Genomic DNA, 15074 nt, shown 5'->3' with positions numbered 1-15074 from the left:
GTACTGCAGACTAAAATATAAAATAAAGTACTCCTACCCAAAACTGATTAATTTAAAACAGTCTTGTAGAGAGTGAATGAGTTAAATTGAACTGTGGGGAACTTTTCTCAGCCACCACAGGGAGGAGAAAAAAAAATCTTACACAATTGAAATTGTTTGAGTGAAGAATGGGTTTATTGAAACAATAGGTGTTAGTCAGTATTTTTACGACAGGATTTCAAAAGGAGGAGGGTCCAATCATTCACTTTGTTTCCTTTATAATTTCACAAATCTTTGATTTATTAAAATATGCAAGAGTTAGTAAATTAAGAAGTCCCCTGAGAATGTACTACCACAATAAGCACCCGAGGGGTCTGCATAAAGGTCTTCAGGGTGCAGGTATCAAACTGTATGGTGCCTAGACATCAGACTCTTGGCACCAAGTATGAAAGTCCCAGAGAAGTTCTTGGCACAGGGGTCAACATGATAGGGTGTTCCTGTAGAAAGCTTGCTACATACCACAGGAATCTCTCTGTTTCTGGCTCTTTATATTCATGTTGTGCATATTGTATGCACATAGAAACATTGGCATGGAGCCAAGTACTAGGTTGAAAGAGTTCTGCAAATTATACATGACATGTTATAGTTACATATTCCTAGCAATCACTAACTACACCAAAGACATGAAAGACTTTTTTGACATTTAAAATTTTGCTGATTCCCCAGAAAAAATCTAGTGTAAGGAAAGCAACAGGAATTGTACCCAATTCCGAAAATGGAACGAAACAACTACATAACATTTCATCATGATTTTAAAAGCTAACAATACTATACATGGATTTTCAGTATATAGTTTTTTCCGGGGTAAGGCATAAACTATCTTTCCTGCATCTATCCCGATGCATTGTTATTATCTAATTGTTAGAAATAAACATTTCAAAACAACTCACTCAATTCAACATTCTCAACAATTAGCATCTGTTTAGACGTACAGTTCGCGGTAAATGTGTTTTTTAATGTCAATTGGCAACTCAATCAACAGTGAAATGATCCCTGCTGCATCCCTGCAATTTAAATATCTGCAACCTTTAGAAAGTCGTTTCATTAATGATGTCAAAATATGAAGAATGCAGGACTAAATGACAAGAGATGTTCCCCAAAACTGACATATTTTCTTTAGGTCTCTTCACTTTGTCATTCTGCAACAGCAAAATTGTTGCTATCACTTAATGGTCTTAACTAAAGATTTCACAACAATGGATATCAAAAGAACTTGTTTGAGGAAAAGTTAGAATATGAGGTAGAAATTATTGTAAATAGTAATAGGAGTAGTGTTTCCATTAGACATTGATTAGTTGGGTGCTAAGAATAAGTAATGTTTGGATCAGTTACTCTGCTTTTGTCTTTCTCCTGGACCTCCGGCAGCAGAGAATCCTACAAACTAGGACTGCAGCCCAGATGAATGTTCCAATTATGGCCATAATAAAAGCAGCCACATCCAAGCAAAAGTAGGAATACCAAGGAAGACTAAAACCTGCTGACCGCAGATGGGCTGCTGCTTTGTTCCTGATGACATACTCAATCCAGAAGATGGCGGTGTCCATAGGGGACATTGGTTGGTCGCGGTGCAGCTGGGAGAGATGCTGTATGTTACTGCGGTAAGAGGGATTCTCAAGGATGTCCCTTAGAGCTTCCAAGAATACTTCCTCAGTCAGTGATGTGGGCTCCACAACGCGAGCTGCACCACGCACTTTCAGCCGGAGTAGGTTATCAAACTGATCAAAAAGGAGGGGCAAGCCCAGGACAGGAACGCCGTGGTAGATGGCCTCGTACATGCCATTGGTGCCTCCATGGGCTACAAATGCACGAGTCTTGGGGTGTCCCAGGAGATCGGTCTGAGGTAGCCAGCTCACCAGCAGGGTGTTGTTTCCCAGATTTGAAGGCTTTTCACCCATGAACCGCCAGATCACCTTCTGAGGGAGTTGAGCAAAAGCCCCAGCAATGGCCTCTGTGTGTTCACGAGGCAAGGCTGAAATAATTGTTCCCAGAGACATGACCACCACCCCGTGTTCCCCTGAACTCTGCATGAATGCCTCAAGGTCAGCAGGAAGAGGCTGGGCTTCTTTGCACTGGAACCCCCCTATGTAAACCACATTAGGCATAGTGGGCCGAGGGAACTCAAAGACAAAATCCGTCCTCAGCAGCCAGATATCAGCTGCAAGCTGCAAAGACAACAAATCAGTTCCAGGAGGGAAGTGTCGCTTTAACAGATGTGAGTAGACAGGGTTAATTAAATAGTGCTGTTCCACAGCACTATAGACATAATGTAACATGTTCTTGGTCCTTTCCAGAAAATCCATCTCATCCCCAAGTTCACTTCCTGGAGCAGGAATATAGGAGACAGGAGAAGGAGCTATGGTGAAATGGCCCTCGCCATTATTAATCCAGCGCACATTAAAAACCATCGGCAGCTTGAGGTAACTACCTAGTAGAACTCCTATAGTCAGAGCAGGGTCCGTTAACATCAGGTCAAACTTAGCATCCTGTAAAGTTTTCATAATCACAGGGTTTTCTAGCGTAGTAGCAGTTGCTCTGGCCAGGATTTCATGGCCCATTGACAGCATGGAGGTTATCAAGTATTGTTGACAGAATGTGCGTATAAAACTAGGCCACCTGCGACATTCCATGCCATCTTGTAGCATTTTATTGTAGTAGTTTTTGTCTGACTCATCCTCCAGCATGGGCATATCAATAGAAGTATAAATGGAAGAGTTGGCAGGGATGTACCAGCTCTTTGCAGAGCGCAGCACTGTGATCTCGTGGCCCCTGCCATGCAGCTCTTGGAGGATCACCTTCATGTTGATCCAGTGGCTGCCGTCAACAGGCACTACTAGAATCCTGCTCCCACTGCAGTAAGTGGAGCTGAGCGACAGGAGGTAGAGCACAGTCAGGAATAAAGGGGTGGACATGATGGACATTTCCTGAAACACAAGATAAAGGGATAAGTAAATCTGTGTGTGTCTGATTAGGCACAAACACTGTGATACCTAGCTTCCTGTGTAACTGACAGTAAAAAAAAAAAAAAAAAAAAGAAGTGAAGATGATATTGTATAGCACTCATATAAAATGTGATTAATAACAATTGTAGTAGAGCCGTTTGTTTGTTTTGTTAAAAAAAATAAAATTATGAAATACCTCACCCAGTTTTTGTTGGATCCAGAACCAGGAGTTTAGCTTGGTGCCAGTTACTGTGTGAGCCACAGTGCCACATGAGATCTGTCTTCACGCAGCTTAACATTTACACACACAGGCCTTGCAAAGTCAAAGTCCAAAGACCATTAGTGTTTATGTCCACACTAACAGAGTAAGGAAGGTGGAGGCATACAGTAGAAAAAGAAATAGGTATTGTGCATTTCACTACTGTTGTTCTTGTCTATCTTCTGAATCACCACCACAAATGTCTGTTTTCACACTCTTGTAAAAAGTATTTTCCAGAATATGGAAATATCTTCAGCTCAGTAAAGTGTAGTTCCTTTAAATGAAGCACTTTTGTTCTATCTCAGTGCTTAGGGACTCTTCCTGAGCTCAATCTCACATTTATTTGCAGTTTCCAGCACCGCAATCAGCAATCAACCTAGAGTTCAAATAGGGAAGACTTTCTTTATCCTCACTCGTTCATGACCCTCCCTTTCCTGTCTATCCATTTCAATGGATTGTGGATCCCCATTGCTGCACGTTAGTTTTCCTCTTTTGCTGCTGCTGCTGTGTAATTTTACACACTCATTCGACTAGCTCAGCCTTCATTATGTTGTACATGTTACTTTAAATTTATACTACTGCTGCCCCTCTTGGTGCAGAATGCTAAGATGCTATAATGATTATTGGCACACACTAAAACACACAGAAAAAACAGAGTTCAAGGATAGTTTTGATTACGCTGAACTTAGGCCCGTTTGACTTGATATTTTATCAAGATTCAGAAAAAAAAAAAGATGTAAATCTGGTGTTTACACCTATGTGTGTCACACTTACTGCCACACAAATAATCAAGAATGGTCCAAATGCAACTTGTGACGCCTATGAAGAGAAAAGCATTAATGATTGTATCTTGATTGTTACCATGGCAAGAAGGTGCTTAGTGGCTGTTGTACTTACTAAGTGTTTTATTGATGGGGAAACCTCAGAGAGCGTGAGACGGGAGTGGCAGTGAACGAGGGAAGGAGGAAGCTGCAAGGTCACACAGTGGAGGGAAAATAAAGTGAGCACTGGTGAGTACAATAGCCGCACGAGTAACTGTTCAGCGGTCCTATCAGTGACCTGCAGCCCTTCCCCTCCTCTCGTTTGCCTCTGCGGACTTATATAAACTAGAGCCGGCTCAGTTCTCTATGTAACAGCAGCCCACCTCAAAGGTTGCTCTTTGCCAAAAGTTAAGAATTAACTGTATTGATAAGAGCGTTAATCCCACCAACAGCAAAGGGCAGCAGAAAGCTGCTTTCAACATGTTTAGTCATACATCAGCAGGTAAAGACTGATGCAATGAGGAGCTTCTCATTTCTCAAACAACTATGTGGAAAGACACAAAAGATGTTGGTCTGTTTGAGAAGGGTCAAATCATTGGCATGCATCAAGCAGAGGAAACATCTAGGAAGATTGATGCAGAAACTACTAAAATTGGGTTCAGAACTGTCTGACACATTATTAAAAACTGTAAGGATAGTGGGGAACCATCATCTTTGAGGAAGAAATGTAGTTGGAAAAAAATCCTGATTGATCATGATCAGCAATCATTTAAACATTTGGTGAAATCAAACAGTAGAACAAAGGCCCAAATAATAGTGAAAGTAAGAGCATTTCCACACGTACAATGTGAAGGGAGCTCAAGGGATTGGGACTGAACAGCTGTGTAGCCTTAACAAAACTACTAATAAGTGAGGCTAACCGGCAAAAAAGGCTTCAGTTTGCTGGGGAGCATAAAGATCGGACTCTGGAACAATGGAAGAAGGTCATGTGGTCTGATCTGATGAGTCCAGAGTTACCCTGTCCCAGCGTGATGGGGCATCAGGGTAAGAAGAGAGGCAGATGAAGTGATGCACCCATCATACGTATTATGCATAGACCACCTCTACCATCATCAATACAAGATCTTAGTGAAAAAATGAATGCAACACTGGATGGAAATAAATCAAAAGGTGATCCAAAGAAATATTAGAGTGTGTGACTCCTTTTTTTTAGTGGCGTCTTTTTCATTTGTCCATGCAGTTTAGTTCCCTTTGTCATAATAGAAAAAAAGCATTGGTGTTTGGCAGCATTCCACATATGCTGTAAATACAAAAAAGGCATTGGGTGCAAAAAGACAGCTATATTAAATACATGAACAATGTTTTATCCTCAAATAACCTGTTCCATCTGACTTAAAATACATTTTACACACAGTCTGCTACATTTCCTGATCAGGTAAGAGATTGGGGAGGTAAACCGATTAAATTGAGTACCCACAGAAGACAAGGTCTTACAAAAGAAGACAAACTCTAAACCGAAGGTTACAAAAAACAAATAAAGGTGGTAAAAACAACCTCCTTTCTCCTTCTACTTTGATTTATCATCTCCAGATGCAGACAAACCCTTCTGTAGCCCCATGTCGTGCACAAGAGATGATGACATTCCTGGATTAGGAAAGCTGATGGAAATCTTTTTATATCAAAGCACTACTTTCATTTTAACTTGGTAGGCCAGGGTTGATTTTCAAGGTTGAATGTGGGTAAAGATATGGTGTATTTTTGGCATTGGTTGCATCTTTTGATCTCTGTGGCCACCAGGCAGTAGATGTTGGGCAGATGCAGTCCGCTCATATCTCCTTGAGTCGACACACACACACAAAATGGAAATAAAAGACAACAACCTGCCTCTGAACATAGATAAAACAAAGGAGAATGTTGTTGACTAGTAAGCATGAGTGGAGACCTGAAACTGGCGATGAACCCAAGGGAGAACTTCACAAGCAAAGTGACAAAGAAGAGAAGAAATCAAACTACATGAACTCAAAATAGGTGAGTTGGTCTGCTGGCTGTGACCTCTTTCCTAGCATATACTGACTGATCAGACATATCATTATGACCACCTTCCTAACCCTCGGGCAACCTTAGGAACATTTTGTCCATTCGGCTGTCATTTTGGCTGTTTTAATGCATATGGCACATTTTTTTTGCCTATCTCCACACAAATTTTACAATTAAAAAATAAAAATAAAAATAAAAAAATATTCTAATAGGTCAACAGATTTTTTTTACCACCCACTTGTAATTTTAGTGATCAAAAACATCTGTCCAAAAACTACTATATAAACCTGATAAATATTTTTTCTGTGTTTTTTGTTTAGATTTTTTGTTTTTTGCATAAATCTCTTAAACCACTTGAGAACTAAACTATCAAAAATACATTAATTTTGAGGAATTTTAACCCTATTTAACCCATATTGACTTGATTGCATTGTTAGTTTTTGTGTAGGATCAGATTTAAAATTTACTATCCTCTTGTAACCATAGTGGACAAAAGATGTTCCATTTACTTCCATTATAACTACATTTTTTAATCTCTCAGCCATGACACAATAAAATCATTCATTCGGCAACATTAGGGTTTCATTTATGAGAAAAAAAATTAAATTTGTAATTTTTAGTATTCAACACTAGTAAATGGGATATTTTTTTCCTCTAAGATCAGAAGATGGTAGCATTAGTTTTATGCAAAATAGCAAATTTTTCATGCTTTTTTTTGGGTAAAAACAACAGTGACTTCAAGTAATCAAACTGGAATTTAACTGGGTTGCATTCAAAATGATTGACGTTTTGGTAGTTTAGTAAAATGCTGAAGTGATTTAAGAGATTTATGCAGAAAAAAATCCAGAATAAATAAATAAATAATCAGTCAAGAATGATTGGTCATTTTCTCAATTTTCTTGATTTTCATCTTACATAGATTCCTGCTCCTATATTTGAGTCACAAGTCAGTTTCATATACATGCTTCTGAACTTTGGAGTACACGCATAAAAAAAAAAAAAAAAAAGTGCAGTCCTTGCTTTTGATGGGGGGAAACTTCAGAGAGCATGAGATGGGAGTGGCAGGGGTCGTGGGGAGGAGGGAGCAACAGGGTCACACAGTGGAGGGAAACTAAAACGAGCATTGGTGAGCACAGTAGCAGCATGGGTAACTGTTCAACAGCCCTTCTCCTCCTCTCCTCTGCCTCTGTAGACTTATATAAACCTGAGCTAGTTCATCTCGAGGTAACAGCAGCCCAGAGAAATGAAGACAAGGATTATTAAACCATTATCCTGAGAAAGACCTAACAATTGGCTCATAAAATATGAGTCAACCATAAAAGAAGTTAAGAATTAACCACGTTAAATAAAAAACGGCTTCAACAAGAGATTTTAACCTAACCACAAATTAAAAATTGAAACAGCAATGACTCCCTCCTTCCAAATAAATGGAGGAAGAATGGCAAATATCCTGCTTCCAAAAGAAAGAAGCAAGCAAACACACAATCTAAACGCTTCCAATCAGCCCACTGACAACCTGCTGTGTCTTCTCTCAGAGGTCTCGCTGTGTTTTATGGTTTCTCTAAATGAGCAAGGCGTCTCAGGTGCAGTGGCATCACCTGACACCACACGGAAATGAAGAGAAAGGACAGAAGAAATGTCCAGGAACACTTTTGCATGTAACAGTTATTTCAAAACGTCCAGTTGAGTGTTTGCATCTGTGGAACCGTAAAAAGACGACTATTTACCAACGTGAGAAACAGCTTGATACACTGAGCAAAGGATATCCAAACATATTAAAATTGTATAGTTTGCTGAAATATGTTAATTGAATATATGTATTTCTCTCAATAGGATTCCTATAGAGTACAAGATGAAGTTATTAAACAGCATATGTAGCCACGTTAGGGAATGACAAAAACAAACTGGGAGGCTGCGTCAATCGCATCTAAGCATCGTTTGCAACAGTTGAAGGGAAATGAACGGAAGATACGGCATTGTGCACATGAACTCACACGTGTAAAGACGTAAAAGATGCTGTATGTTAGCCAAAAATATTTGTTATAGAGTTATGAACATGTTACAGCAGGATACAAAAGATTTAAACTTCCCTTGACTGTATTATTGTTTGTAATTACCGATAAAGTATAACTTACATCTATCTAAAGATTAGCTTTCAGTCACATTTTTTTGTTTGGCTTATCATCATCTGACTCGTAACAAGTTGGGACAAATCGTCAGGTGTCTCGTACCCTGGCGAAGAGATGACAACATTCCTGGTTTAGGAAAAGTGTTCATTGTTGGAAGTTATATATTTAAGCAAATATATTCAGTATTTGATGTATCTTTTGATCTGGCCAGCAGATGTTGCAGAATGTGGGGTAGACGCAGATGATATTCTCAGTAGATCCACAAAAAAGGAAAGAAGTAACAGCTGCGACAACGACGTGGAGTGAGATAGGTTTGAGATAGTTCTTCCTCTCTTCTAAAGTCTCCTAGCTCCTACAGCAGTGAGCTAATCTTATCGACGTGGAAACACAATGACAGGACAAACACCATCTGCAGAGTGCAGCTAATCCAGCAGGGGGAGACAGAAACACTCCCTGAACTCTAGCAGGAAAAGAGCTGAGGTCAAAGCAACCTCAAAACAGTGTTCAAATGGTTAGCACTGATAACAGGTCTTATCTCAAGTGAACTTTATCTTGTGAAAGCCTGAAATAGCTCAGGCAGTTTGTAAAAGATTTCAGATTTATGAAAAGGAATGTTGAGTTTAGTCTGTGCATAAAAGAAGAAAATGCAAAGAATTTAAATTACTTTTCACTCCGCTCGTGGACAGCTTTCTTCAGATTCTGTAAGTGTAGTTGTTTCGACTCTAACTTGTCTAAGTCTCGCTATTAAGTTCATGAAACGAAAATATATGTAATACTGAAATGTAATCTCTACAGAATATGTTTACATTTCAAAAAGCTGCATTTGACTGCATGACACTTGGATTCTGGTCCTGACTGCAGCCCTAGTTTAAGTTAACTGATGCCTTAGCCCAAACCCAGATACAGAAGCCTGTGCTCCTCTCATTAGGCTGGACAACAATCAGATGTGGAGACTGAGGCCGGTGGCTGACGCCAGACCCTTTTTGTTGCCACGGTGACTTACTCAAATAAGGAAAGCCTGAAAATGAAAACAACCATTGCTATTTCTCTCCAGAGACTTTTTCCCGCTTTCATCACACCTTTTTTAAAGTCGCCCTCAAGTCCCAGCACGTGAAAAGGGCTCCTTCCTCCAATTGTTCTGATTCCCTCATTAAAATCGTCACGGCAGCGGTAACAACATTTATTTCAAGTCGTAGCGTGTACTGTCCCTTTACAAGTGGTGAACAGGAATATCACCAAAAATCCAGAACTTGTGAAGTATCCCAGACATCTGTTGAACTATTTTTTATACATTTGACAAAAAAGCCTGTAGCTCATAAACTTACTTTGCATGCTGTTGTGTTGGCTTCAACCACTCATCTGTTGATAGGACCTCTGTAAAGGCACTACTTTGATCACATGGAACAATATTTGGCTCTTTACGCTCCAAGCCATGACTTAAGCTTGGCAGATTCGCATGTTCAATTCAATTCAATTCAATTTTATTTATATAACACCAATAACAATACAAAAACTGGCCTGCAACCTCTAGAGCAGGCATGTCAAACTCAGTTTGGCTCTGGGGCCGGATCCAGACTTTCTGTTCTCAGGTGGGCCGGATCAGCAAAAGAATGTCAACTCCAAATATTTAGCTTTGTTTTTCAGTACTATGCTTTATCATTCAGCCTACATTTGTAGCCTACCCTACATATTATAATCACGTATGACAAGGGATCTTTTCTAAGCACAACACATTTATTCAAAAACAATGGGAAAAAAATGATTTTTCATGTTTGGCCGTGAATGTGTTAACAACTGGTTTATTTTAACAGTTGAGTGAATGCAGTTTTACACCTGAACCAACTCACCACACTAAACAAACTCAAGTGGGAGCTATAAAAGATATATTTTCGCCTTAATTGTCATACTGCTTTGAAATAAATGAAAAAAGAAATACAAAATAAAATAAAATAAATAAATAAATAAAAAAGTTATAGCAGTGCATGGGCAATAGGATTAGACTACATCAGATCAAACTACTAGGCTGGGCCTACTGAAGCTGAGAATATACTGCACAATATTAATTGTCTTTAATATGACATACTTGTCTTTATGATGAGTGGCGCCGAATATTAAACTCTTTGAACACTGCAACTTGCTGATTACATACCAAGCACACTGGTTTTGCATTCACTTCTGTGAATAAATACTTCTCGGTCCATTTCTCCTGGAAAACTCTGCACTCCGTGTCCACTCTTCTTTTTTTTGACAGTGCCATTTTGGGAAGGGTGTGTTGACCGATAACTTGTTTAGTAGTGGTGAATGGTGAAGCAAGATTGCCGGTTTATTTTTACTTGGACACATCACGTTGCGAATGTTTATTTCCTGTGACTAACTCGTGTCAGTGCCGCATGCTTGACGTGAGCGCTTTTACACATTTACTGCCCTCTAGCGGCCGGAGGGAGCATTTGGCTTGTATTTATTTTAAAAAATCACAACTTTTAATAGAAATTAGCTAGAGACTCGCTTCTTTTTTTGACATACTCATAAATTTATGCCGGGCCGGATTAAATGACCCACATGGGGTCGTATGTTTGACATGCCTGCTCTAGAGCAAACATATGTGAGACTACACTGGGATTTACCATGTACATGAAGTTCTATAGAGGATTTTCACAGCGCGTCATTAATCTGGAAGTTGCCATGTTGGAGGCACTCGGCGAGGCAAACAAAGTGCATGGACGGAAGTAGATAGTAGAAAATGGTGATTAAAATGTTGATAGCAGTGGCTGTACCAACCACTGCTATCAACATTTCAATGATCTGACAAGAAATGGGCTGAAATTCTGATGTTGTTGAGCCATTTCCCCTGGTTGATCCTGGTTTAGCTTTGCTAACCAGAAGGGCCTCTTTTAGTCCGATTTTGGCATAGTTCTCTCTGATTTGTCATAACTTTTGGCGGTCTGAATAAAATTCCAAATGTTTTCCGTGGTCTTCGCGGTTGGTACAGCAAAAAAACACGACATTAATTCACCATTTTCCACGATCTACTTCAGTCCGTGAGCTTTGTTTACCTTGTTGAGTGCCTCCAACATGGCGAACCCTCTGTTTGTGCCAAAAAATTATGTCCACATGTGCCCAAAATAACTAATTCTGGCTGACACGTGAAACACCATGTCCATGTTGATAGCTTTGCCTGACAGTTTACTTTATACTGTACATCTGCATATCTTCTTGCCCTCATTGTTGGACCCCTAACAAGGGAGGACATCAAAGAGCTGAATCCCAGACAATACAAGACAATAGATAAACGACAACACCTCCTGGAGTCTAGACATTACCGGTGTTGGAGTAGCAGATGCAAGTGGCAGGCAGCTGGAGACAACCAGAAAAAAGTGGAGATAGGGAGGAGGAGGATGCAGGACGACCCAGGGACTGATGTGCACAGAAAATATGATTGCACATTAGTAATTATGTGAGAATGAAGAGATTTTGACAGCGTGGGAAAGCTTAAGAGGTGCGGAAATAGAGCGGCAGGAAGAGCCTTTATACTCGCAGCAGAGGAAAGGAGGAGGAAGAACGCGGCGGACTAGATCTTCATTATGATTAAGTCTTTGTGTTTTTAATGCTCACATGTTGATCTCCCTGTCATCGGACCATTCTGGGCCTCCTCTAGCACTTTGTAAGGAGTGGCCTTCACCAGTCAACAGGGGGGAGAATATCGATCATAACATAACAGTCAGAGGGTGAGAACTCCACAAAGCTCCTAATTTCATTATATTGAAGTACACAATTGAAGTACACTTCAAAGGTGAATAGAATAGTCCCAGATTCAATTAAAATAAACATGCAAATGCTCACATTATTTTGACACCATTGGAACCATGTATGTATGGAACTAACTCAAAATACTTAAGCAGCAATAAAATGATGAATAACTTATAGTAAATTTATTTACCATCCATATAAAAAGTGAAATCAAACCCATGTGTATATATGTCTGAAAGATAGCACCAAATCTTTCGGGCCAAGCAATCCACAGGAAATTTTAAGAGGCTTGAGGAAAAGAAAGGAATATCCAGTTAAAATGCAGAGGTGGATATAAATAAATAGAGGAATAATTACTGTGCCTCACTGATGAGTTCTCATTAATATCTGCTAATAGTTCACTGGAAGTCAGGAGTCTGCGGCGTCTGTCATTATGCAACATTTGAGACCCTCATGTGCTTATCTGACGCTCAGTCACATTCCTCAGAGGCAGACGTGCCTGAAGCAGATCAGGAATCAGTCTCAGTGGCACTGTTCTGTTCCAAACAGCATGGCAGCTGCAATGATGGTGATGACGCGTGTATTAATTGTGATGATACAGTCGTTGGGGTTTAGGCCTTTTTGTTCCTGTCAGGCTGCCACGAAGGTGATGGGAGTCGTCCTCGCCTTCATCTCTCTTGATATCTGACACCAACTGCACGGTCCGCAGAAGAAGCCGTACACGCAGTCTTTGCAGAGTGTTCCCTGTGAAGGCAGGGAGTTGGAGGGGGTTAGCATGAGGAAAGTCAACTGAACAAAACAAATAAACAAATAACATGCATGAATTAAATCAAAGGCACCAGTGACGTCTGTAAAGCTGTAAGGCCTAGATGAACAATGTCTAATCATCCAAAGATTTTGCAACCCCCATGCAATGCATCTCCAGACCCTGTAGGGTTTCCAGATCCCCTGTGGAAGACCTATGATCTAATCAAAACACTAAATTATTGAGGAATTTTTTTTAATCATAGATGCAGCTTGGTGCCAATACAGCAACCTCCATGATGGAGTGAGCAAAACACCCAAAATGTAAGGAAAATCTAATTCCTCCAAATAGTGGTCCTGGTCATAGTTATGGTTACACCCCTCTGCACCCCAGCGGGACCTGAGGTGGCACTTTAAGTGTCTTTGGGTGGTTCATGGGCTTTACTGCCTGGCGAGGATTGCAAGGATTCACATTGGGACTATTCTGCAGCCTTGATTCACTCTTCAATTTAATTTCTGGACTAACTACAAGTGTGGAACTACTACAGCCCTAGTGCTAGTCCTTTAACACAGCCACATTGTTCAGCTGCAGCCATCAATCACTGTCAGAGTGCGCCTAAACAAATCAGCTGGAACAAAGGAATACGGTGCACCGTAGCCCTCTTTAATGACCTTGCGGAATGAATTGCTGGATGTCGCCTGGGAACGTAAATACAGAGTGTGACAAAAGGCCAAACTGGTTTGGGACTGATCACAGATCAGATAAACACTGAAGGCAACAGTGACTTTTATGCTGGTAAACTAGTTGCTGACGCAGTTGAGGTGCGTTTTTATTTATGCAGAAGGCCCTCAGTAATGATACGTTGGCTCGGCGTCTGTACCTCGATGCCGTATCTCTGCCGTATCGACGCCCTGAGCGCCACGGTCATTGGAGGGATGATTCCAAAGGAGTCCAGCAGAGGTAAGCACAAACACTCCCCGGCCTCGCGTGACGTCTTACAGGCGAAGCACGGAAAGCACCAAAAAGCCAGGCAACCTGAGAGAAGACACAAGAGAGACGTTTCGTAACATCCGTCGACAAGATCACATCTCCACATCCCTTGTTGAACTTTTAATCCTCTTAAAGGTGTGAGCACAGCATTAGTACGGAAACATGTCCGATTGTTTCAGGTTTGAGATTTGATACGTGAAGACGACTCCCACCATGCCCACATACTTCACAGTGCCCACTTGAGTTTCAATCTGACGCCTGTCGGCATTCCCCGAACCCAGATCTGTGAGACCCAGGTCTGAATGATCAGTGTGTTCTCAGGGGGATTTAAATTGTGAGGCCTTGTCTCAACATGCGCGCGTAATTCGTCTCCCCTCGTCCTCCGTGAGAACGGGTTCACCTGCTTTAATAACAATGAGATGCATGCTCACACTGCGGCAGGTCCTGGAAGCAGTCACAGATGCCGGAGGTCCACTCGTTGGAGGCACTGGTCATGATGAAGGGACGGGGTTGGTTGACAGTCGTTTTAACCGACATGTTTTCGGCTGCAAACTGTTGCTACCGATGGAGGGAAGCAGAGAAATACCGGAGGTTAGGCTTAGGGATAGATCAAAACTGAAAAGACGAGATGTGTGCGGTTGACAGTGGCCGACTGGGGCCTTTCTGTGCGGACGCTGCATGTTCTCCCTGGGTACTTCAGCCTCCTACCACACTCCAAAGACTGTGCTCTTCTGTTAATTGATTCTACATTGGCTGGAGATGTGACCTTTCCAGGGTGTACCCCGCCTCTTGCTCAGGGGAGTAGGCTCAAGTGACCCTCCAGAAGGCAAGCCGTTTCAGAAAATGATTGTAATGACATGTAGCTTTTCCCCTATTGTTATGAGGGTTGAACAAAAATCAATCCAGGCTCTCGAGAGCCTGCATTGGTCTTGATCAGGTCACAAATGCACGGCTCACTAAGAAGAATTTACTAAACTGTCCTGGTTTATTGCTGTTATTATGTAAAATACTCATAGTCCTCAAAAAATATTTGGTAGTACGTGGAAAGGTACTTCCATTTTTCAAAGAGTACAACAGTTAAACAATTAAATTCTCCATCTTAAAACATGACATTTACCCAGTTGCTCATTTAACAAGCAAATATAAATGTAAGTAAATCTGAATTCTTTGGCCTACGGCTGGTCTGCATGCTTTCAGTATCTACGTTATAAGTCTGTCTCTCTTACCTTTCTGTTAAGAAGAAGCAGAGTTTGGTGAATTCTGACTGGTGGACTTCTAAGACACCGGGGCGTCTTATAGAGCCGGCAGACAGCAGCAGACGTGACAGCATCGCAGGGGATGGATGTCCCTGACTGGTCCGTCCCGTCTGTCCACTCCTGACTAACACCTCCGACACTCAGGCATCAGACTATCTGACCACCATCGCGT

At 41.1% G+C, this 15074-nt stretch overlaps 2 protein-coding genes across 3 annotated transcripts; both read right to left on the bottom strand.

Moving 5' to 3' along the window:
- Positions 1–155: 155 nt before the first annotated feature.
- On the bottom strand, positions 156–3315 carry ugt5g1 (UDP glucuronosyltransferase 5 family, polypeptide G1). Its single transcript, XM_047607540.1, has 2 exons — positions 3180–3315; positions 156–2960 (listed from the first exon to the last, which is right to left on the bottom strand). The coding sequence occupies exon 2, from the start codon at positions 2955–2957 to the stop codon at positions 1368–1370; it is 1590 nt and encodes a 529-aa protein (XP_047463496.1). The 5' UTR covers positions 2958–2960; positions 3180–3315; the 3' UTR covers positions 156–1367.
- Positions 3316–11743: 8428 nt separating this feature from the next.
- LOC125021670 (cornifelin homolog A-like) lies at positions 11744–15040 on the bottom strand. 2 transcript variants are annotated; one of them, XM_047607803.1, is made up of 4 exons: positions 14873–15040; positions 14078–14204; positions 13537–13691; positions 11744–12655 (listed from the first exon to the last, which is right to left on the bottom strand). In XM_047607803.1, exons 2-4 carry the CDS (start codon positions 14181–14183, stop codon positions 12542–12544), a joined length of 375 nt encoding a protein of 124 aa, XP_047463759.1. In that variant the 5' UTR covers positions 14184–14204; positions 14873–15040; the 3' UTR covers positions 11744–12541. The 2 variants fall into 2 exon arrangements, with proteins under 2 accessions (XP_047463759.1, XP_047463767.1); XM_047607811.1 differs by having other exon boundaries at positions 14078–14198; positions 14873–15037.
- Between the last annotated feature and the right edge of the window lie 34 nt (positions 15041–15074).

The sequence above is a fragment of the Mugil cephalus genome, chromosome 1 (assembly GCF_022458985.1).
Source record: "Mugil cephalus isolate CIBA_MC_2020 chromosome 1, CIBA_Mcephalus_1.1, whole genome shotgun sequence".
Classification (NCBI taxonomy): Eukaryota; Metazoa; Chordata; class Actinopteri; order Mugiliformes; family Mugilidae; genus Mugil; species Mugil cephalus.
The sequence above is the reverse complement of the archived record's forward strand: the minus strand, read 5'-3'. Positions and strand labels throughout refer to the sequence as shown.

Coding starts and splice junctions, on each gene's coding strand:
- ugt5g1 (XM_047607540.1), bottom strand. CDS start 2,957: ATGTCCATCATGTCCACCCCTTTATTCCTGACTGTGCTCTACCTCCTG.
- LOC125021670 (XM_047607803.1), bottom strand. CDS start 14,183: ATGTCGGTTAAAACGACTGTCAACCAACCCCGTCCCTTCATCATGACC. Junction 13,692..14,077: donor CTTCCAGGACCTGCCGCAGT/GTGAGCATGCAT, acceptor GTCTTCTCTCAG/GTTGCCTGGCTTTTTGGTGC. Junction 12,656..13,536: donor GGCAGAGATACGGCATCGAG/GTACAGACGCCG, acceptor CTGCCTTCACAG/GGAACACTCTGCAAAGACTG.